General features: G+C 43.5%; 1 protein-coding gene across 4 annotated transcripts in view; it reads left to right on the top strand.

Annotated features, from left to right (window-relative positions):
• The first annotated feature begins 11,407 nt into the window (after positions 1-11,407).
• Positions 11,408-22,916, top strand: part of psmd1 (proteasome 26S subunit, non-ATPase 1) — a 61,422-nt gene continuing 49,913 nt past the window's right edge. For 2 of the 4 annotated variants that reach the window (XM_090238081.1, XM_021614202.3), the window contains exons 1-15: positions 11,441-11,867; positions 12,750-12,793; positions 13,088-13,161; positions 13,530-13,699; positions 13,955-14,163; positions 14,413-14,556; positions 15,094-15,320; positions 15,494-15,554; positions 15,669-15,794; positions 15,930-16,018; positions 16,598-16,676; positions 16,792-16,965; positions 17,559-17,670; positions 19,022-19,218; positions 22,533-22,628. In XM_090238081.1, the coding sequence (XP_090094207.1) occupies positions 11,852-11,867; positions 12,750-12,793; positions 13,088-13,161; positions 13,530-13,699; positions 13,955-14,163; positions 14,413-14,556; positions 15,094-15,320; positions 15,494-15,554; positions 15,669-15,794; positions 15,930-16,018; positions 16,598-16,676; positions 16,792-16,965; positions 17,559-17,670; positions 19,022-19,218; positions 22,533-22,628 (1,818 nt within the window). In that variant the 5' untranslated portion in view covers positions 11,441-11,851. Of the gene's footprint in view, positions 11,868-12,749; positions 12,794-13,087; positions 13,162-13,529; positions 13,700-13,954; positions 14,164-14,412; positions 14,557-15,093; positions 15,321-15,493; positions 15,555-15,665; positions 15,795-15,929; positions 16,019-16,597; positions 16,677-16,791; positions 16,966-17,558; positions 17,671-19,021; positions 19,219-22,532; positions 22,629-22,916 lie in introns of all 4 variants that reach the window. The other 2 variants (XM_021614254.3, XM_021614129.3) reach the window with 2 other exon arrangements.

Genomic DNA, 22,916 nt, shown 5'->3' with positions numbered 1-22,916 from the left:
TTAAACTGTCCAGCTTGAGTGTTTTTTGCAGATCTCTCCCAGTTGCTAGCTGCAGCGAACTGAAAAGAGGAGCGACCCAGAGATGTGTGTGCTTTGGGGACCTTTAACAGAATGTGACTGGTGTTGTATGTGGAGGATGAGGGCTGCAGTAGATATCTCAGATAGGGGGGAGTGAGGCCTAAGAGGGTTAAGCAGTCTTACAGCTTGGCAGTAGAAGCTGTTCAGGAGCCTTTTTGACCTAGACTTGATGCGGTTAGCTGATACTTTAAATACCTATCCAGGCATTGTAAGAACTGGCATGCGTCCCACCGCCTTGACCGAGGAAAGCACCGGCTGTCTGCAGTCTACTTCTAGTTTCATGCAAAAAAAATTGCACCAAACATCTTAGCTATATGTAAAATTGTGCGACTAAGAACTCCTTGGCAATAACGTCAAAAATAATTACAGATTTCTTGATTATATTAGACAAAGATTATGGCAAGATACATTTCTCTCTGCCCTAACAATGGGAGTCATTGTCCTCGAAAGAGGGAACAGAGGGCTGTGTAGCTCTTGCCTATCCTTTCTTTGGATTGGTGGATACATGTCAGTATTGTAATTCTTTTTCGAATATTAGATTATAGATGTTGACGTCAACTGCCTGGTTTCAATGGAGAGAGATGCTATTCTGCTAGCTTCATACCATGAATATGCATAGCCTACTTGAGGCAACGCCGATATAAAGTGATTTTTCTCAAAGTTGCCAGGATGTAACGTTCCCCTACTTATATCAATACACTAGTAACAACTTTATCATTGTGAAACTTCTATTCGATCAAATTAACCTCACGTAGCAAATAACATGCTGACCACAACGCTCGTGTGTGAGCGTTGCAAAATAAATTTGCACATACATGTTATTCAATCATGGCACCCACACTGCTCGCGCGCGCCAACGAGCGTCCGCGTTGCCAGGCGCTAAAATAGAAGTTGCTTCTATTTGTGATGCAGAACGCGATGCAAGTCCTGCCTCTCCCATCTCCTCATTGGTTATACCCACGTGGGTGATTGAAAGATGAACTGAGGTTGGTTGGCCGTTGTGTTAATACACCTTAGATGCCAGTCGCCATATGAAGTCGCAAGAAGAAAAGCCTGGAAGGAGGAGAGATGACTAGAAAGGATTTGGTTCACCATTTTATGTGTGGATTAATTGTCGGAGTAGAGGACCTTGTGCATTTCAGGTAAAAAAACAACTCAATGTTTATATCCCAGGACAAATTAGCTAGCAACAGCAAGCTAGCTAACTAAATATGACAAATTAGCTAGCAACTGCAAGCTAGCTAGCTAAATTGTCATAAATGTTTAATGCCTTTTGACCTGTCCCCAAATTAATATAATTGGTTCAGAGTTTGTTTTGATATTTCAACCTGCGTGTTGTGATCGCGTTTGGTGTGGGGGGACAAAATAAATGTGCGCAAGATGGCGCACGCGGATGCACGTGTGTGTCCAGTATGGATGTCATGAGGAAATAGATTTTTACAAGTGCGAGCAGTGTGGGTGCAATGATTGAATAATGTATGTGTACATTTATTTTGCAACCCTCGCCCACGTGACGGGAGCGGTGTGGTCAGCGTGTAAGCCATTCATTTTTTTCAAATTCGACACTCTCTTTGACCTACATTCAAAAACTCCTCGCTTGGTGGGCGAAACAAAAACACACCACCTGCTGGAGGGATACAGATTTTCTGCCGAGTTGGGTCTTTCACTTCCTCTTCCTCTGTTTTATTGCTTCTTCTTCAGTGGATTTTTTTATGACGATTGGCAACCAACTTTAAGCTGCATTGTTGCCATGAACTGGACTGGAGTGTGGATCAAAGACAGAGAAGGTCTAAATCCTACCCAATATTCTTGTCTCTCTCTCTCTAAGGAAACTAAATACATAATTAAATACTACATCCCCTGAAGATTTCCCCAGCAGTTCACTTAATGTTGGCTCTTCAACCCATTACTCCTCATATCTAATAACAAACACCAAATAAAAAGACTGACATTATAGGAATACGTTGCATTATTATTGACAATCATACACAGACGAGGTGTGCCCTCCCATATTTCTTCCTCTGTTTTAGATTAATTTAGACTATTTTGAGGAAGTGTTACTGGCTATGTTGTTGCTATGGTGGCTCAAAAGGGACAAACAACAGTAATATTGCAGATTTTTTTCCCTCGTTCTTCAAGCTAATGTCATTAAGGAGTATGCGAGCACAGACATTTGAGTCGCAAAGGAGCGAACTGAACCTATGTATGTGGACACCTTTACTCAATACAATGGAATCACTTGTGAGCGGTGCTCTTATCTCATATTTCTTACCACATCCTCCACATTTTTATTCTCATATTTAACTGCTACATGTGTACCCTGTAATTACTCATGTGTCACGGTCGTCCTCCTCTTCATCTGAAGAGGAGAGGCGAGATGGATCGGAAGACCAAAATGCGGCGTGGTAAGTGTCCATGGTAAATCTTTAATCAAGAAAGTACTGAACACTGAAAACTATACAAAACAATAAACGACCGTGAAGCTACAAAATAGACCTGTGCTGACACAAGCCACTGACATAGACAATCACCCACAAACAAACAGTGCAACCCAGGCTACCTAAGTATGATTCTCAATCAGAGACAACTAATGACACCTGCCTCTGATTGAGAACCATACTAGGCCGAAACATAGAAATGCCCCAAAACATAGAAAAACAAACATAGACTGCCCACCCAACTCACGCCCTGACCATACTAAATAAATACAAAACAAAGGAAATAAAGGTCAGAACGTGACATCATGGGTCTATAATTAATAATTGATGTGAATTCACTGCCATTATTTCTGACTCTACTTTCTGACTCTTCGGTGGGGTTTAGAGGCAGATTTCCTTCCAATGTTATGGTGCATTACTGCCAACTATTGTACTGGAGTTTGGGACAGAGACAGATAAACTAAATCCTACCTGCCAGCCCTGTTTCTCTTAAAATTGATAACACCATTTTTTAGAGACTATGTATTGACGTTCTACTCAATACACTCTTTAAACTAATTTCCTGTATCCCCTTCTCCCTCATACTAGATCTCAGCCTCTCTCTTTCCCTCTGATAATGCCCACACTGTGGCAATACATGCTCCACTGTCTCTGTTTCCTGGCAATAATCACACTTTCCTGTTGGATGCTTTCCTATCGCATTTAAAGTCTTATTCAACCGGCTGTGTCCCACCCTTAATCTACTGGCTGTGTCCCACCCTTAATCTACTGGCTGTGTCCCACCCTTAATCTACTGGCTGTGTCCCACCCTTAATCTACTGGCTGTGTCCCACCCGTAATCTACTGGCTGTGTCCCACCCTTCATCTACTGGCTGTGTCCCACCCTTAATCTACTGGCTGTGTCCCACCCTTAATCTACTGTCTGTGTCCCACCCTTAATCTACTGGCTGTGTCCCACCCTTAATCTACTGGCTGTGTCCCACCCTTAATCTACTGGCTGTGTCCCACCCTTAATCTTGTAAAAAATAGCCTCCTCTGTTCTGTCCCTTTCTTCCGTCTTCCCCTCCCCGACTTTCCTCTGTACTTGAACTAAATGCCGTCCCTTAGTATCTCTATTCCACTGCTCCTGCCATCTCTACACCGTCACTGTCCATATCAGGCTTTTTTGCCTCTTCCTTGCTCATTGAAACTACAGCCTTAACATCCCCACTACTAAGTGGTTGTTTAGCCAGTACTTCAACTGACTCATTCCCCTCCAGTCCCACATGGGCTGGGACCCATGTAAATCTGATCTGTATACCCATCTATGTAATCCTGCCATGGGTTTGTAGCGCGTCATAAAGCAGGTCTTGTCTGCTATGTGAACTAAATGACTGCAGACTCATCAACACTGCACATGAATCAGAGCAAATAACTATTCTGTCTGGATTGACTTCATCCACCCACTGCAAGGCCAACAGTATGGCCACCACCTCTGTCATGTATACAGCCAGACGATCTGTAATACATTTCTTGATTTCCACCCCACATTCCTGCACCACAAATGCTGACCCAGTACGTCCTGTCCTTGGATCTCTTGAATCTGTGTAAATGGCCATAAAATCCAGATACACAGTAGGCAGACATCTCTTAAACAAATCAGATGGATCAACACCCTCCCTATCTTTCTGTAGTCTCTCCAGATGGATCAACACCCTCCCTATCTTTCTGTAGTCTCTCCAGATGGATCAACACCCTCCCTATCTTTCTGTAGTCTCTCCAACTCTTCTAGATCAACTACTGGAGATGGGAGGAGCCATGGAGGATGTACAGGTATAGCTACCATTAGACTAAACTCCCTTCCATACAGCCCCATTTCCTTCGCCTGGGTATTACCCAACTACCCAAAACTTGTGTTCTGTCCTCGCTCATGATCCCACTATGCCTGTAAAATGCCTTTCACAGGATGAGACACCCCATGTCCCTGTAGGTTGACCCAATAATTCATTGCCAGCTGCTGTCTCATAATCTGCAATGGCATATCTCCCATCTCCACCTGTAGTGCAGACACTAGGGATGTCCGAAACACCCCACTACATATTCTGACTCCTTGCCCCTGATTGACATCTAGCCTTTCTAATGAGGTCTGGGCTGCCGAACCATAACCTATACTGCCATAGTCTATTACAGATCGGATCAATACAACATACATGGTCCTCAATGAGGAACGAACAGCCCCCCCACTCCTTCCCCATCAGACAGCACATCACATTTATCACCTTCTTACACTTTTCAGGTGTCAGTCTAGTGTTAAAGTACACCCCAAGGAACCTGAAGGCCCCCACCCTCTCCAGGTTTCTCCCATATACAGTTGATGTCGGAAGTTTACATACACCTAGGTTGGAGTCATTAAAACTTGTTTTTCAACCACTCCAAAAATGTCTTGTTAACAAACAATAGTTTCGGCAAGTTGGTTAGGACATCTACTTTGTGCATGACACAAGTCATTTTTCCAACAATTGTTTACAGACAGATTATTCCACTTATAATTCAACTCACAATTACAGTGGATCAGAAGTTTACATACACTCAGTTGACTGTGCCTTTAAACAGCTTGGAAAATTCCAGAAATTGATGTCATTGCTTTAAAGCTTCTGATAGGCTAATTGCCATCATTTGAGTCAATTGGAGGTGTACCTGTGGATGTATTTTAAGGCCTACCTTCCAACTCAGTGCAGCTTTGCTTGACATCATGGGAAAATCAAAAGAAATCAGCCAAGACATCAGAAAAAAAATAGTAGACCTCCACACGTCTGGTTCATCCTTGGGAGCAATTTCCAAACGCCTGAAGATACCGCATTCATCTGTACAAACAATAGTACGCAAGTATAAACACCATGGGACTACACAGCCGTCATATCGCTCAGGAAGGAGACGCGTTCTGTCTACTAGGGATGAACGTACTTTGGTGCGAAAAGTGCAAATCAATCTCAGAACAACAGCAAAGAACCTTGTAAAGATGCTGGAGGAAACAGGTACAAAAGTATCTATATCCACAGAAAAACGAGTCCTAACCTGAAAGGCCGCTCAGCAAGGAAGAAGCCACTGCTCCAAAAACCGCCAAAAAAAGCCAGACTACGGTTTGCAACTGCACATGGGGACAAAGATTGTACTTTTTGGAGAAATGTCCTCTGGTCTGATATAGAACTGTTTACCCATAATAGAAAATAGAACTGTTTGGCCACAATGACCATCGCTATGTTTGGAGGAAAAAGGGGGAGGCTTGCAAGCCGAAGGACACCATCCCAACCGTGAATCACAGGGGTGGCAGCATCATGTTGTGGGGGTGCTTTGCTGCAGGAGGGACTGGTGCACTTCACAAAATAGATGACATCATGAGGGATGAAAATTAGGTGGATATAAACAACATCTCAAGACATCAGTCAGGGAGTTAAAGCTTGGTCGCAAATGGGTCTTCCAAATGGACAATGACCGCAAGCATACTACCAAAGTTGTGGCAAAATGGCTTAAGGACAACAAAGTCAAAGTATTGGACTGGCCATCACAAAGCCTTGACCTCAATCCCATAGAAAATTTGTTGGCAGAACCGAAAAACAGTGTGCGAGCAAGGAGGCCTACAAACCTGACTCCGTTACACCAGCTCTGTCAGGAGGAATGGGCCAGAATTCACCTAACTTATTGTGGGAAGCTTGTGAAAGGCTACCCGAAACGTTTGATCAAAGTTAAACAGTTTAAAGGGAATGCTACCAAATACTAATTGAGTGCATGTAAACTTCTGACCCACTGGCAATGTGATGAAAGAAATTAAAGCTGAAATAAATAATTCTCTCTACTATTATTCTGACGTTTCACATTCTTAAAATATAGTGGTGATCCTAACTGACCTAAGACAAGGAATTTTTACTAGGATTAAATGTCAGGAATTGTGAAAACCTGAGTTTAGATGTACTTGGCTAAGGTGTATGTAAACTTCCGACAGTAAAAACTGTTGAGAAGCCTTTTTGTCCTAGACTTGGCACTCTGGTACCGCTTGCCATGAGGTAGTAGAAAGAACAGTCTATGACTGGGGTGGCTGGGGTCTTTGACAATTTTTAGGGCCTTCCTCTGACACCGCCTGGTGTAGAGGTCCTGGACGGCAGGCAGCTTAGCCCCAGTGATGTACTGGGCCGTCAGCACTTCCTCTGTAGTGCCTTGCGGTCGGAGGCCGAGAAATTGCCGTACCAGGCAGTGATGCAACCATGCTCTCGATGTTGCAGCTGTAGAACCTTTTGAGGATCTGAGGACCCATGCCAAATCTTTTTAGTTTCCTGAGGGGGAATAGGCTTTGTCGTGCCCTCTTCACGACTGTCTTGGTGTATTTGGACCATTCTAGTTTGTTGGTGATGTGGACACCAAGGAACTTGAAGCTCTCAACCTGCTCCACTACAGCCCCGTCGATGAGAATGGGGGCGTGCTCGGTCCTCCTTTTCCTGTAGTCCCCAATCATCTCCTTAGTCTTGGTTACGTTGAGGGATAGGTTGTTATTCTGGCACCACCCGGCCAGGTCTCTGACCTCCTCCCTGTAGGCTGTCTCATCATTGTCGGTGATCAGGCCTACCACTGTTGTGTTGTCTGCAAACTTAATGATGGTGTTGGAGTCGTGCCTGGCCATGCAGTCGTGGGTGAAGAGGGAGTACAGGAGGGGACTGAGCATGCATCCCTGGGGGGCTCTAGTGTTGAGGATCAACGTGGCAGATGTGTTGCTACCTACCCTCACCACCTGGGGGCGGCCCGTCAGGAAGTCCACAATCCAGTTGCAGAGGGAAGTGTTTAGTCCCAGGATCCTTAGTGATGAGCTTTGAGGGTTCTATGGTGTTGAACGCTGAGCTGTAGTCAATGAATAGCATTCTCACATAGGTGTTCCTATTGTCCTGGTGGGAAATGGCAGTGTGGAGTGCAATAGAGATGGCATCATCTGTGGATCTGTTTGGGCGGTATGCAAATTGGAGTGGGTCTAGGGTTTCTGGGATAATGGTGTTGATGTGAGCCATTACCAGCCTTTCAAAACACTTCATGGCTACGGACATGAGGGCTACGCGTCTGTAGTCATTTAGGCAGGTTGCCTTCGTGTTCTTGGGCACAGGGACTATGGTGGTCTGCTTGAAACATGATGGTATTACAGACTCAATCAGGGACATGTTGAAAATATCAGTGAAGACACCTGCCAGTTGGTCAGCACATGCCCGGAGCACACGTCCTGGTAATCCGTCTGGCCCCGCAGCCTTGTGAATGTTGACCTGTTTAAAGGTCTTACTCACGTCGGCTACGGAGAGCGTGATCACACAGTCGTCCGGAACAGCTGATGCTCTCATGCATGCCTCAGTGTTTCTTGCCTCGAAGCGAGCATAGAAGTGATTTAGCTCATCTGGTAGGCTTGTGTCACTGAGCAGCTCACGGCTGTGCTTCCCCTTGTAGTCTGTAATAGTTTGCAAGCCCTGCCACATAAGACGAGCGTTGGAGCCGGTGTAGTACTATTCAATCTTAGCCCTGTATTGACGCTTTGCCTGTTTGATGGTTCGCCTGAGGGCATAGCTGGATTTCTCATACGCTTCCAGGCTAGGGTCCCGCACCTTGAAAGCGATAACTGTACCCTTCAGCTCAGTGCGAATGTTGCCTGTAATCCATGGCTTCTGGTTGGGGTATGTACGTACAGTCTCTGTGGGGACGACGTCCTCGATGCACTTATTGATAAAGCCAGTGACTGATGTGGTGTACTCCTCAATGCCATCTGAAGAATTCCAGAACATGTTCCAGTTTGTACTAGCAAAACAGTCCTGTAGTTTAGCATCTGCTTCATCTGACCACTTTTTTATAGACCGAGTCACTGGTGCTTCCTGCTTTAATTTTTGCTTGTAAGCAGGAATCAGGAAGATATAATTGTGGTCAGATTTACCAAATGGAGGGCGAGGGAGAGCTTTGTAAATGTCTCTGTGTGTGGAGTACAGGTGGTTGCACATTTAACATGTTGATAGAAATTAGGTAGAACTGATTTAAGTTTCCCTGCATTAAAGTCTCCGGCCACTACGAGCGCCGGAGCGGTTTTCTGTTTGCTTATTTCCTTATACAACTGAGTGCGGTCCTAGTGCCAGCATCTGTCTGTGGTGGTAAATAAACAGCCGCAAAAGTATAGCTGAAAACTCTCTAGGCAAGTCGTGTGGTCTGCAATTTATCACAAGACACTCTACCTCAGGCGAGCAAAATATAGAGACTTCCTTAGATTTCGTGCACCAGCTGTTGTTTACAAATATGCACAGACCACCCCCCCTCTTCTTACCGTAGTGTGCTGTTCTATCCTGCCAATGCAGCATATATCCCGCTAGCTGAATATCCATGTCATCATTCAGCCATGATTCCGTGAAACATAAGATATTACAGTTTTTGATGTCCCATTGGTAGATATTAGTGATCGTATCTCGTCTAATTTATTGTCCAATGATTGCACGTTGGCGAGTAATATTGATGGTAACGGCAGCTTCCCAATCGCCTTCTGCAGATCCTTACGAGGTACCCCGCTCTGTGTCCTCTGTACCTGCGTCTCTTCCTCTTGCAAATAACAGGGATGTTGGCATTGTCAGGTGTTCGGAGAATGTCCTGTGCGTCCTGCTTGTTGAAGAAAAAATCTTTGTCTAATCTGAGGTGAGTGATCGCTGTCCTGATATCCAGAAGCTCTTCTTACATTCATGTGATGTTAAAGCTATTCGGCAGTAGCTTGTTGGCCTCGCTGGGTCCTTCCCTGGCTTCTGGCTTGTTGGTCTCGCTGGGTCCTTTCCTGGCTTCCGGATTGTTGGCCTCGCTGGGTCCTTCCCTGGCTTCCGGCTTGTTGGTCTCGCTGGATCCTTCCATGGCTTCCGGATTGGTACCATTACTGCCTCCTTTCAGCTGCCTGGTAGTTTCCCCTCCTCCCACAATCTGTACATCAATACCTTATCCAGTGCCTCAACACTAAGATGGGCCAACATAACATTGCACACCTTGTCTTTCCCAGGTGAAGTTAACCCATCCTTACCTATTGCCCTTTTCATCTCTGCCATGGTAAATGGTGCATTCAATGCATAATTTACATCCTTCCTCCTATCCAGCACTCCAGGGTGCTCCTCTCTCATTCTCTCTCTCCCCATTCTCTGAAAAAGTTGCTAAGCTATGCACTTTGACAAATGCTTTGGCCATCATCTCTGCCTTCTCCTCATCTGTTACTGCCATATCCTCCTCACTCGTCAACACTGGATAGTCCCACTCCCTTCTGACCCCACTCATCCTCTTAATCATCCACCACAATTTCCCCACAGGTGTCGCCCTTCCAAGAACCGATGCCAAGGTTCTCCTCACCAGAGCCTGCTTATACTGAATCAGATGTTGGAAGTTACACATCCTTTTCAGTACTCCAAATGCCCCGTTCCTACTTCTCAGCATTGCCCCACACTCCTCCGTCCACCATGGGACTGCTTTCCTCCTCCTCCTCCCTGAACTCTTAGGTATCGCCTCAGTAGCTGCCACCACTAAAGCTGTTCTCACCCAGTTATTCATACTATCCACATCCCTTCTCATATCCACCCGAGCCATCACCTGCTCACTCAGCTCCTGAAACTGATCCCACTTTGCCCTTCCAAACACCCACCTGCCTACTCCATCCACTGACACCTCCTCCTCCCTCCAGCCTACTGTGCATACTATGGGGTAATGATCACTCCCTACTGTCGACTCCTCCCATACCTCCCACACACAGATTCCTGCCATCGCACTAGATACCAGAGTGAGGTCCAAGGCAGACTCTTTCCCTGTGGCTAAATCAATCCTGGTCCCTCGTCCATCATTCAGACACACCAGATCCTTTGGCCATTTCCATCCATCCGTTTGCCCCCCCAGAGAGTGTTGTGGGCATTAAAATCCCCACACCACATTACCTTACTTCTATCCTGGCCCTCCAACCTCTCCAGCACTTTTAGGTTCAATATCTGACAAGGATTATCTACTGAACAAAAATATAAATGAAACACGCAACAATTTCAAAGACTTTATTGAGTTACAATTCATATAAGGAAATCAGTTAATTGAAATAAATTAATTAGGCCCTGATCTATGGATTTCACGTGACTGGGCAGGGGCGCAGTCATGGACCTGGGAGGGCATAGGCCCGCCCACTGGGGAGCCAGGCTCAGCCAATCACATTGAGTTTTTCCCCACTAAAGGGCTTTATTACAGACATAAATACTCCTCCGTTTCAAGTTTACCTCTTTAGAGCTAACACTCACAGGCAATCCTGTTATCACCCCTTTAATCCACTGCTTGAATGGTGCAGACAGAGGGTTGCCTCGCTTCTAGTCCTTAGGAAACTTGCTGTATTTTGTTTTTATTGCTGCACTGCCGGAACTAGAAGCACAAGCATACCCACAATAACATCTGTTAAACACAAGTATGTGACCAATACAATTAGATTTAAAACTGTTGCTCTCCTCAAACTTCCTTTTCTACTTAATCCCCGCCCCCGCCGCCATAGACCTCGTGCTCCCATTCAAACCCCTGCTCAATTTCTCTACTGCTTTTGTTTTGTTTTCTCTTTCCTACTCCCTTCTCCATCACAATTGCCTACAATCTCTGACCCAGTCACAGCCGTGCCGACCCGCCGCCAGTTTGATTGTTTGCTTACTCCCTTTCAACCCGAAAGACTGATACGTAAAGCAAAAGTGCTAGCGCCAGCACCGTACCAAGCGGATACTCCCTTCGTATAACCAAAGATCTCCAACCGACACAACTCCGATATTTATTATGTTATTACTGTGTCCAAAATACCACAGTCGAATGCAGTTTCAAAGCTGTAATATTTTTTCTGTAAGGGGCGCTAGGGGGCAGAAAAACATCGTGTGTAGGACAGGTAAAATAACTGATTCATTCGAGACTGGCAGAATAGAAGCCGGTTTGTGGATAAAAAAATGAATACCGAAATGATGTTTTAAATATTCTAGCTAAGAATACAAAATATACAGCCCATTACAATTATTTTATTCATCACTTTTCCTACCCCTATCCAAGAATCAGGATGAGATTAAATAATTGACAATGACGACGAGCTGTAATTTCATCAGGCACTATCTAGGTATACCTAACTATGGGTTTTTGGAAAGGGGGCTTTCATTATTGAACCAAAAATATTTTTCAACAGACAAGTGTCCCGCTGTTGTGGACAACTGACACATCTACTGTACTTTCAAGGTGTTGATGTTTTATAATTTCATTGTCACTAACTGAAACGGTATAACCTGGGTTCGTGGAGTTAAGAGGGGGAGAATAAAGAACCAACCATGATAACGTCTGCCGGTAAGCAGTAACATACTAGCAAATGTCAGCGTTTTGTAAAAGATTGCTAACGGTAGCAAGCTAGCATCCATTGATTTAGCTGAGTCACATAGCTAGTTAGCTAGCCAGTTAGCTATCTACCCAGTTTACAGACTTTTAAAACTCACAGTTAGCTAATTTAGCTGCTGTACGTTAACACATGTTAACTAATTACCTATGTGGCTGGATAACAACTTTATTCCTATCATATTGTTTCATGTCTATAGTCGCCATTAACGTTAGTCGTTGGACAATGACGTTAGCCAGATGGCTAGCTAACATTAGCTAGGAATTTACCGACCGCGTTGGTTAGCTGCTGACGTTACCTAGCTGTGCCCTGGCAAACTAACGTAGTTAGCTAGTTTATAATGTAATATTTTCATAGCCCGGTAAACGGGCGGCATGTAGCCCGGCGGCTAGGATTTCTTGTCACTCCTGCTCCTAGTAGCAGTGTTGAGCCAGTAACCGAAAGGTAGCTGGTTCGAATCCCCTAGCCGACAACGTTTAAATCTGCCCCTGGTCAAACTCGGAAGGGAAAGGGGAGACGTAGTCCAGTTATTAAATTGAAATGTGTCGATTAAGACACCTCTCTGATTTCCGAGGGGTTGGGTTAAATGCGGAAGACACATTTCAGTTGAATATATTCAGTTATACAACTGACAAGATCTTTCCCTTTCGAGTTTGACCTGTTTAAGCTTCACATGAAACTTTTCTGTCAGTCATAAATGAGAAGGCGAAAGTTAACGTTTTCTGTCTAACCTAGCTAGCTAGCTACGTTACATACACTGAAGTGCATCAGGGTTCACACACACATCAGGGTTTATCCATGATGTTGAAACTGACTACACGTCATTTGATTTTTAGCTGGAATCATCTCACTGCTGGATGAGGAGGAGCCCCAACTCAAGGTATCATGAATTTAAGCTTGTTATCCAGTGAGAATACACCAGTGGTCACCAACCATGGACCTAGAGAAGACGAAAAGCCTTGTACAATAACATTAATAACATAACATTAATAACATTAATAACATTAAAGACCATAAGTAGCTAGTTAGTGGAAGCAGTCGTTAGTGCTGGACCGTAGCTCTCCTGGACTATGTTTGGTGACCACTAACATTCCTATTGACTTGGCAATGATTATTCTTGACTGTTGTTTGCGTAAAGTGTCTTAACATTTGTACAAAAAAAATTTGCTTGTAGGAGTTTGCTCTGCACAAGCTGAACTCCATTGTCAATGACTTCTGGGCTGAGATATCGGGATCTGTTGACAAAATGTAAGTTTTTAAACAAGGGGAAAAAAGACACAAATATTTACATGGTCAGTTTAAATTGGCAATATGTCAACCTGACCAAATTCACTTAACGTTCTGTTTTTGCTTATTTTAACTTTTGGTTTTGTACACCAGGTTCAAACAGCTGAAACAACAATATATTTTTGGTTATGTAAAGTATTTTTCACAGCAGTTTAGATGATACATTGATTCTCTACACTATAGCTAACTTAGTTTGTCACAAACTGAAATTAGGCAAACTATTTAGTTTAAGCAATCAGGAAATGGCGGAGCAATTTCTGCATAGTGCAACTTTTAATTAGAATAAAGAAATTACTCAAGGGGGGAAAAAATGTGTTCTCTCCTCACAGCGAGGTCCTGTATGAAGATGAGACATTTCGGAGCAGGGCGTTTGCTGCCTTGGTGGCTTCCAAAGTGTTCTACCACCTCGGGGCGTTTGATGAGTCGTTGAACTACGCTCTGGGTGCAGGAGACCTTTTCAATGTCACAGACGACACTGAATATGTGGAGACCATTATCGGTGAGTGATGTTACAACTGCATGTTTTGGTATCCACAAGTACTCCATCTTAGTACTGACCTCAAGGGCTTCTTATGCTGATCCATAGGCTTACCTTTTTAGTTACATTACACATAGTCACCTCCAACGATGTTCAATTTATGTATACCCACTGTTAGATATCAACACACTGATGCATGCCACTAATCATGCCAATTGATTATTCCACAGCGGTATACAGTAGTTCTTTGATGACCTCTGGTCTTTTCCCCCGTAGCCAAATGCATTGATCACTACACCAAGCAGCGGGTGGAGAACGCCGAGCTTCCTGAGGACGAGGAGAAGAAGAGCATCGACCCCCGGCTGGAGGGCATCGTCAACAAGATGTTCCTGCGTTGCCTGGGCGACCATAAGTACAAGCAGGCCATCGGCATTGCCTTGGAGACTCGACGCCTGGACATCTTCGAGAAGACTATCCTTGAATCGGTCAGTGGCTCCCTGGTCGTCTTCTGAACACATTCTGTTTTGGTTCCACAGATTGTTTAATTTGGCGCAACTTCTACTTAATGTAATGAATAAAAAATTAGCTTAATGAAAATCCACAGATCCACGACTTTTGGTTTAGCCTACATTTTATTTAAATGTTTTTTGTTGTGGTTTAAAACAACAAAACATTCAGTAACAACTTACATTTTATGTTGAGATCCCAACCCTCTTCCTTTTTGTCTTGTACAGAATGACGTTAGTGGCCTACTGGCCTACAGCCTGAAGGTCTGCATGTCACTAATGCAGAACAAGAAGTTCCGCAACGAGGTCCTCCGAGTGCTGGTCAAGCTCTACATGAATCTGGAGAAGCCTGACTTCATCAACGTTTGCCAGGTAACGGGGAGAAAGCACACTTCAAATTGGGCTCTGATTTTTAAAATATCCATCCAGCTGCCTGCAGTTTGGTGCGATGGTTATCTGGTTTCACAATCTGAAACAGTACTTTCCTAATCCAGTGGAATTACATAGTCATTCAATAGCGAATTTCTTTGAAAATAAACAGTCACGTGCACATGTTACTGTTAGGGGGGGGGTGAGAAACTGCATAATGAAATGAAAAGATCCACTAAATATTGTTCACCTTAAATCTAACGATGCTTCTGTCTGAGGTGGATCTTTATCAGGTTGCATGTGCCCAAACCCACACGTGTTACCAGCAGAGGCAGTCACTTTGAGGCTTGACTACAGACTATTGCTCTTCATTCCCCCTCACCCCACCTGAATCTCTTTTTGATTACTGCAATTCAGCTTTTAGCTGCAAATATGTACAATATCAAATAAACCCATCTAACTAATACGAGGAAGGAACCACTTGACCACCATGCATCACACTCAAACTCTGTCTCTCCTCCTTCTCTTTCTCCTCCACAGTGCCTGATCTTCCTGGACGACCCACAGGCGGTGAGCGACATCCTGGAGAAGCTGGTGAAGGAAGACAACCTGCTGATGGCCTACCAAATCTGCTTCGACCTGTACGAGAGTGCCAGCCAGCAGTTCCTCTCCTCCGTCATCCAGAACCTGCGCACCGTGGGCACGCCCATCCCTGCCGTGCCTGGCTCCACCAACACAGGCACTGTGCCCATCCCAGACAAAGACAGGTGCGTGAGGATGAGGGTGTAGTCACAGGGTGAGATGGGTAGGTTGGGAAAAGATGGGAAAATGTGAATGAAATGTAGTAAGATCGGTGTAGGTGAATTATCTTGACACATCACAGGTAACCCTACTGTGATACAAAGTTGATTTAGCCAATATGTTTTAAAAAATGTCTCAGTGACGCTATGGAGACGGACGACAAGGCCAGCAGCTCCCCTGCAGGAAAAGCTGCAGACAGTGTGAGTAGCTCTACTTGGTGCTTCTTTATGGCCGTGCAGAGAAGCTGTCCATTTTATATTACTGTTCTTGTCACCCAAATGAATGGGCCTTCCCTTCCTCTGCTTGCATAGAAGGACGAGCCTAAGGACCAGAACGCGAAGATGATCAAAATTCTCAGTGGAGAAATGGCTATCGAATTTCATCTGCAGTTCCTCATCCGGAACAACAACACAGACTTAATGATTCTCAAGAACACAAAGGTAAAGGATGCCATTATGAGTATTAAACAGGCTATGTATTGCATGTGACATAGGCATATGACATGTACTGCATTATAAAAAAAAAAAAAAGGCTTTCACAATTATTTTTGTTGTTGCTTTGTCTACCTAATCCAGGATGCAGTCCGAAATTCAGTGTGTCACACAGCCACGGTCATAGCCAACTCCTTCATGCATACGGGGACCACAAGTGACCAGTTCCTCAGGTATAGCCACTATACTATATCATCACCAGCTATAGCATAAACACATAGAGAATATCACTTTCTGTTTCGCCAGCACACTTCATAACATACCCTCCAGGAAGTCGTATTTATATATTAAAAAAAATAATATATATATATATTTTTTTCTCGTTGTGTTGGTGGTAATGTGGTACATTCTATTGGTGTGAGGCAGACCTGGCTTCTGAGTATTTTCAAATAATGTGGCTGAAATCAACTACTTCTACTGGAAGTATTTCAAATAATTCCTATAAATAGTCTACTATTATTTCCAAATGCATTATTTTAAATACTCCTAGGACCTGTGTTCAAATGCATCGAAGTACTTATTTGAATTTGTATGTACTCTGTATTAAATAACATTTTCTAATAAATGCTTATACTTTCCAATTATACTTTCCAAATACATTCCAATATTCAACTACTTATATTTTCTCCCAAAACATATTTTAATATTATTTAAATAATCAAAATAGTTTTTGGCTGAAGCCTGGTGTGGGGATATAAAGGGTTAATGCTGTGTTTGGCTGTGTGATGAGATTGTATTCATTCTTTCAACAGAGAGAACTTGGAGTGGCTTGCAAGAGCCACCAACTGGGCCAAGTTCACAGCCACAGCCAGTCTTGGCGTCATTCACAAGGTAAACTTTAGCGGAAACTATTTAAAACATAAAAGGATATCTCTGGTTTTCTGATAAAAAAAAAATATATATATATTTAAAAAAAAGTTTCGCTGAATAATCTTCATATTTTCAGGGTCACGAGAAAGAGGCACTGCAGTTGATGGCCACTTATCTGCCCAAAGACACCTCACCCGGATCAGCCTACCAGGAGGGAGGTGGCCTGTATGCCCTCGGGCTAATCCACGCCAACCACGGGGGGGACATCATCGACTACCTGCTCAGTCAGCTCAAGAACGCCAGCAACGACGTGAGTGGCAACCTGCAGACACGTCACATTTCCCTTAATCAATTCCAAATCAACCCATATCCCCCACCCCTTTTGGTTACTTAGATTTGATCGGATGTGTGTGTAAAGGCATCTGCATGATACCCAGCCGAAACGGTTCAGAACAGTTTGTGCTTATATTATAAACAATTTGACACATTTTTTTTAAATTGAGAACATCAAACATTTTTGATGTACAATTGCGTGACTAAGATCTCCTCGGCAAAAACATGACAATTAATTTATTGAGTTTCTTGAATTGATTTCTTGAGTTCTCTTCGATGAATTCTGACTATTTTGAGGAAGTGTCTACTGGCTACGGCATCTCAAGATGGACAAACATTGGCACTTTTTTCTAGTTTTTCAAGCGTAGGTCTTTTTTAAGGGAGTAAGCGAACACACTCGTTCGGTTCCGGCTAGGTGCCAGTCAAACTGAAGCATGCTGATGCATTAAGCAATACGGAGATCATTCCAACGAAGCCCATCAGGGGGATATCATGTTACATTTGAGTTGAAATCAAAGTTATATTCGTGTCTGTGATAGCTGTTTTGGTTTGCTTTGTTTCCTCCCACAGATTGTCCGTCACGGGGGAGGTCTGGGCCTGGGATTGGCTGCTTTGGGTACAGCCAGGCAGGATGTGTACGATCTGCTCAAGTCTAACCTGTACCAGGACGATGCAGTCACAGGTACACGACCCTGAACAGACAGTGAGGCATTTGGTGCTAGTCGAGTTCAAATTTAGCCAACTATTATACACTGAACAAAAATATAAAAGCAACAATTCAAAAGGTTTTACTGAGTTATAGTTCCTATAAGGAAATCAGTCAATTGAAATAAATTCGGTAGGCCCTAATCTATGGATGTCACACGACTGGGAGTACAGATCAGTTTGTTTTTTTTAAATGGTAGGGGTGTGGATCAGGAAACAGGTCGGGATCATGCCGTGCGACATCTCCTTTGCGTGTAGTTCATCATCAGGCTGATTGTGGAATGTTGTCCCACTCCTCTTCAATGCCTAGGTGAAGTTGCTGGATATTGGTCGGAACTGGAACATGCTGTTGTACACGTTGATCCAGAGCATCCCAAACATGCTCAATTAGCGACATGTCTGAGTATGCAGGACATTTTCAGCTTCCAGGAATTCTGTACAGATCCTTGCGACATGGGACTGTGCTTTATCATGCTGAAACATGAAGTGATGGTGGCAGATGAATGACATGACAATAGGTCATGGTATCGCTGTCCGTTCAAATTTCCATCGATAAAATGGAATTGTTTGTTGTCCATAGATTATGGCGCCTGCCCATACCGTAACCCCACCGCCACCATGGGGCACTCTGTTCACAACCGTGACCTCAGCAAACCGCTTTCCCACACGACACCATGCAAATGGTCGCGGTTGTGAGGCGAGTTGGACGTACTACCAAATTCTTTAAAACTACTTTGGAGTCTGCTTATGGTAGAGATTTGAGCATTAACATTCTCTGGCAACAGCTCTGATGGACATTCTTGCAGTCAACATGCCAATTGCACACTACCTCAAAATATGAGACATCTGTGGCATTATGGTGTGACAAAACTGTGCATTTTAGAGTGGTCTTTTATTGTCCCCAGCACAAGGTGAACCTGTGTAATGATCATGCTGTTTAATCAGCTTCTTTTTATGCCACACCTATCAGGTGGATGGATTATCTTGGCAAAGGAGAAATGCTCCCTAACAGGGGTGTAAACACAATTTGAGAGAAATAAGTGTTTTTTTGCATATGGAATATTTTTTATTTTATTTCAGCTCATGAAACATGGGATCAACACTTTACGTTTATATTTTTGTTCAGCCCTTAGAGTTAAAAACATCTTGACATATTTGCATCTGTTGATATACAGTAAGCTTGCAACAAAAACGGCATTGATTGTGCAATTTAAAAGAGATCAGTGATACTAGCAAAATCAACTCTGTGCTGCCAGTTGTTCAGATTTATAAAGGACTTTTTTTTGGTGCCATTATGCGGTGCTCATGTTTTTACCCTCTGTTCACAGGCGAGGCAGCAGGACTGGCCCTGGGGCTCGTCATGCTGGGCTCCAAGTCTGCCCAGGCCATCGAGGACATGGTGGGCTACGCCCAGGAGACTCAGCACGAGAAGATCCTGCGCGGCCTGGCCGTGGGCATCGCCATGGTGATGTACGGACGCATGGAGGAGGCAGACACGCTCATCGAGAGCCTCTGCAGGGACAAGGTAACAATGGGACTTGGAAATGCATTCGCATGTACTAGGACTGACCCCATTTATTTTGTTTGGTCGTTAGGCTGTTTGACCGATATTTCTTTAGCAGTCGCAATTATTTTGAGTTTTATTTTATTATTTTGATTCACGCTGGTCTCAGTGGACTAATCCATTGTGGAGTCAACTGGGTCATCACTCTAAGATGTGAAATTGTAAAAATAATAGTGCAACACTACTACAGCTAATATACTGTGTAAATAAGGCTCTTTATCCAGTGTTGGATATGGTCACTGTCTGTGGTTCTGAAACATAATCTTCAGTGCGCCATAGAATTGGCATTTTTCCCTACGTTGCTATGTGCATAATGGCAAAATTTACCAGCATATTGCGAACAATGCCTTAACCCTATTCGGAAGGAATTAGATTTACATTCATTCGTTCATGCCATCACGCAGAATGAGACATGAAATGCAATCAAGCATTTTTGTTTTAACATTAAATGACAAAGGGAGCTTTGAATAATTAGCCTAAACAATAAACTGCAATTCATGAATGCATGCAATAGTCTGCTGTAATAAAGACTTGGATAGATGTGTGTGTGTGTATATAGATAGATAGATGTGTGTGTGTGTGTGTGTGTGTGTGTATATAGATAGATAGGTGTGTGTGTGTATAGATAGGTGTGTGTGTGTGTGCGCGTGTGTGTGTATATAGATGGGTGTGTGTGTGTATATAGATGGGTGTGTGTGTGTGTGTATATAGATGGATGTGTGTGTGTGTGTATATAGATGGATGTGTGTATATAGATGGATGTGTGTGTATATAGATGGATAGGTGTGTGTGTGTGTGTATATAGATGGATAGGTGTGTGTGTGTATATAGATGGATATAGGTGTGTGTGTGTGTATATAGATGGATAGGTGTGTGTGTGTATATAGATGGATAGGTGTGTGTGTGTATATAGATGGATAGGTGTGTGTGTGTGTATATAGATGGATAGGTGTGTGTGTGTAGATAGGTGTGTGTGTGTGTGTGTGTGTTTCCCTGGTGAACAGTACATTTAATTAGTGTTTACACTGTTCCAAATGGTAAAAAAAAAAGAAGTATATTCTCACGCAATGCTTGCACCTATACCCTCCTTAATCTCCAGTAGTTTCCACAACTAGGTCATATGTCTTCCACACATCTGACTTCCCCTTTCCCTCCTGAGCAACCAGTAAACATCCACCCTTTTTGAGTTTCTTTTTCACGTCCTCCGCATTCGTTTTGCAGTCGACCTTACTGTGTTCGGAGTTTGTTATAACCAATTTATTGATGTGATTATGATAAGGCTATAGGTTGGCCCTATTGGTCACGTGCATGCTATGATTACATGTAGGGCTGGGCGATATGACGATATATATATATATATATATATATATATCTCGTGTGACGATAGAAAAGTCTATCGTTTCATATTATGCTCTGTTGTTTATTTCGTTGTCGCAAATCGCACTCTTTGCGGTAATGTTTTCCGTCAATTGGACGACGCTTTCACGCAAAGCAACGCAAATAAACATGGAGGAGAGTGAACGTGACACGGAGCTCATACCTAAAAGAGGGGCTACTTCGGTCGCATGGTCTCGGTTTGGATACGAAAAGTCTGACAAGGAACCGTCCTCTGCAAAATATTCCGCAGGCCGGCTCCGACAACAGGCTCAAACGCTACTAACCTCCTTTACCACCTACGCAAGAATCATGTGAAACATTTCGGAGAGAGTCTACGGATGAGACCCAAAAAAGTACAGTCGAGTGCTCAAAACAAACCCTCGACTCAGACGTTGCAAGAGGCTTTTGCCCGCGGCACAGCAAAGAACCATGAAGATGGAAGGAGATAACAACTCCCGTTACAACTTACATCCGCAAAGACATGGCCCTAATTTACACGGTGGAGAAACGGGGGTTTCGTGAGTTGGTGCTAACACTCGACCCAAGGTACCACATGCAAATTGATATGCGACATGTATTAATGCCAAAATAACATGCAATACACGCAAAGCCCCCCCAAAAAGATTTATATTTTAGGCCTATATTTATTTTGTGCGCAACTATTTACCTTTTTAGATTTTGTTAAATGCTTAATTTAACATTTGCACAAAGGTTCTAAGTAAAAGAGAAATAATAAAATATGAGTAAGTACCTTTTATTGTTGAGTTAATTCAAAATGTAACAAGAAATAGGCCTTTACGTGTGGGCATTTTATGTAAACTATTCCTTGAATTTACAGAAAATGTGCTGTATCGTGATATGTATCGTTATCGGGATGTGAAATTTTGACCATATCGCCCAGCTCTAATTACATGTTTCACATAAAGAGAGCAAGGATTGAGGGGAAAGGTTTTCCTAAATAAATTAGGGATTTTGATAACGTTTCAGTCAAACAAGTAAAACTACATGACTGAAATTGTAGCAGCTTCAGCACAGGCAGTGCGATTAAACACCTACTGTGGTGCCTTTTCACTGGAGTAGAGAGGAGAGAACGTCTGCCAGTCACACAGGCACTCGCTGTCACTTGTTTTAACACTCTTGAGTAATTTGTAACTAATTTGTAACTTTCATCAACCCATATGCTTATGTAGACAAGCTCAGTGCGTATGTAGTTGAATTTATTCAACTGCATAATATGGGATTTTTTTTTTAAACATTTAGATCAATCGATTGGTTGAAAGAACAGGACTAATCTCGGGCGACCCCCAAAAAATGTTTTCTCGGGACCACCCTAACACACACACTAGTTCGCTATGCCTGCCGTGGGGATGGGTTCCGCTATGCCTGCCGTGGGGATGGGTTCCGCTATGCCTGCCGTGGGGATGGGTTCCGCTATACGTTGTAGGGGAAACTCACCTCATCCCCTACTACCAATATATTGACCTTCATTCCTTTAATGTCTTGGCTATGCAACCATGACTGTTAACCTTGTTGCCTATTGTGGGTGTTTTTTATTTCTTCCCGCCTGTAGTCATCCGTTTCAATTTACTGCGACAATGAGTACCTGTCCTGAACCGTAGTATGAATGATACATGCAGTACCCATACTTAAATGTGTTATTTGTCAAATAAGAGGTATACCTTTTGTTGACCATACATTGTTTCCATGACTACCTACTAGGGTTGCAAAATCTGGGAACTTTCAATAAAATCCCTTTTTTTTCTCCCCTGCTTATTCCCTCCTGATTACGGGAATTATCCAACTGGGATTTCGGGAATACCGAATAATGTTGCAACCTTACTGCTGCAGACTCTTCTCTTAGCTAAGGCTCTGTGTTCTGGCTACTGCGTTTGTTGTAGGACCCCATCCTGCGCCGCTCCGGAATGTACACAGTGGGCATGGCCTACTGTGGCTCCGGGAACAACAAGGCCATCAGACGCCTGCTGCATGTGGCTGTAAGTATTCTCCTTCCTCACGCAGAACACGGACAACCAGGAAACAGAGTAGGGATAGTCAAGCTGTGAATTATTGGAATTGGGAGTATGGTTATGACAGACGAGTATACCTCACAGTAAATGAAAATGTGTTGGTATGTTAAATGCCGTAATGAAATACATTCCTGGGTAGTACAGGAAGCCCTGATAGATTCATTAATGTTACTGGGGCAGATGGTTGAGTTGGTATTCATACAGATGGCAGCCTGCACAAGATAAAGATGCTAAGAGCTTTTTATGAACAAGTAT

This window comes from Oncorhynchus mykiss, chromosome 1, assembly GCF_057628025.1.
Source record: "Oncorhynchus mykiss isolate SJ-2025 chromosome 1, ASM5762802v1, whole genome shotgun sequence".
NCBI lineage: Eukaryota > Metazoa > Chordata > Actinopteri > Salmoniformes > Salmonidae > Oncorhynchus > Oncorhynchus mykiss.
Note: the sequence above shows the minus strand (reverse complement) of the source record. Positions and strands in the feature narration are given on the sequence as shown.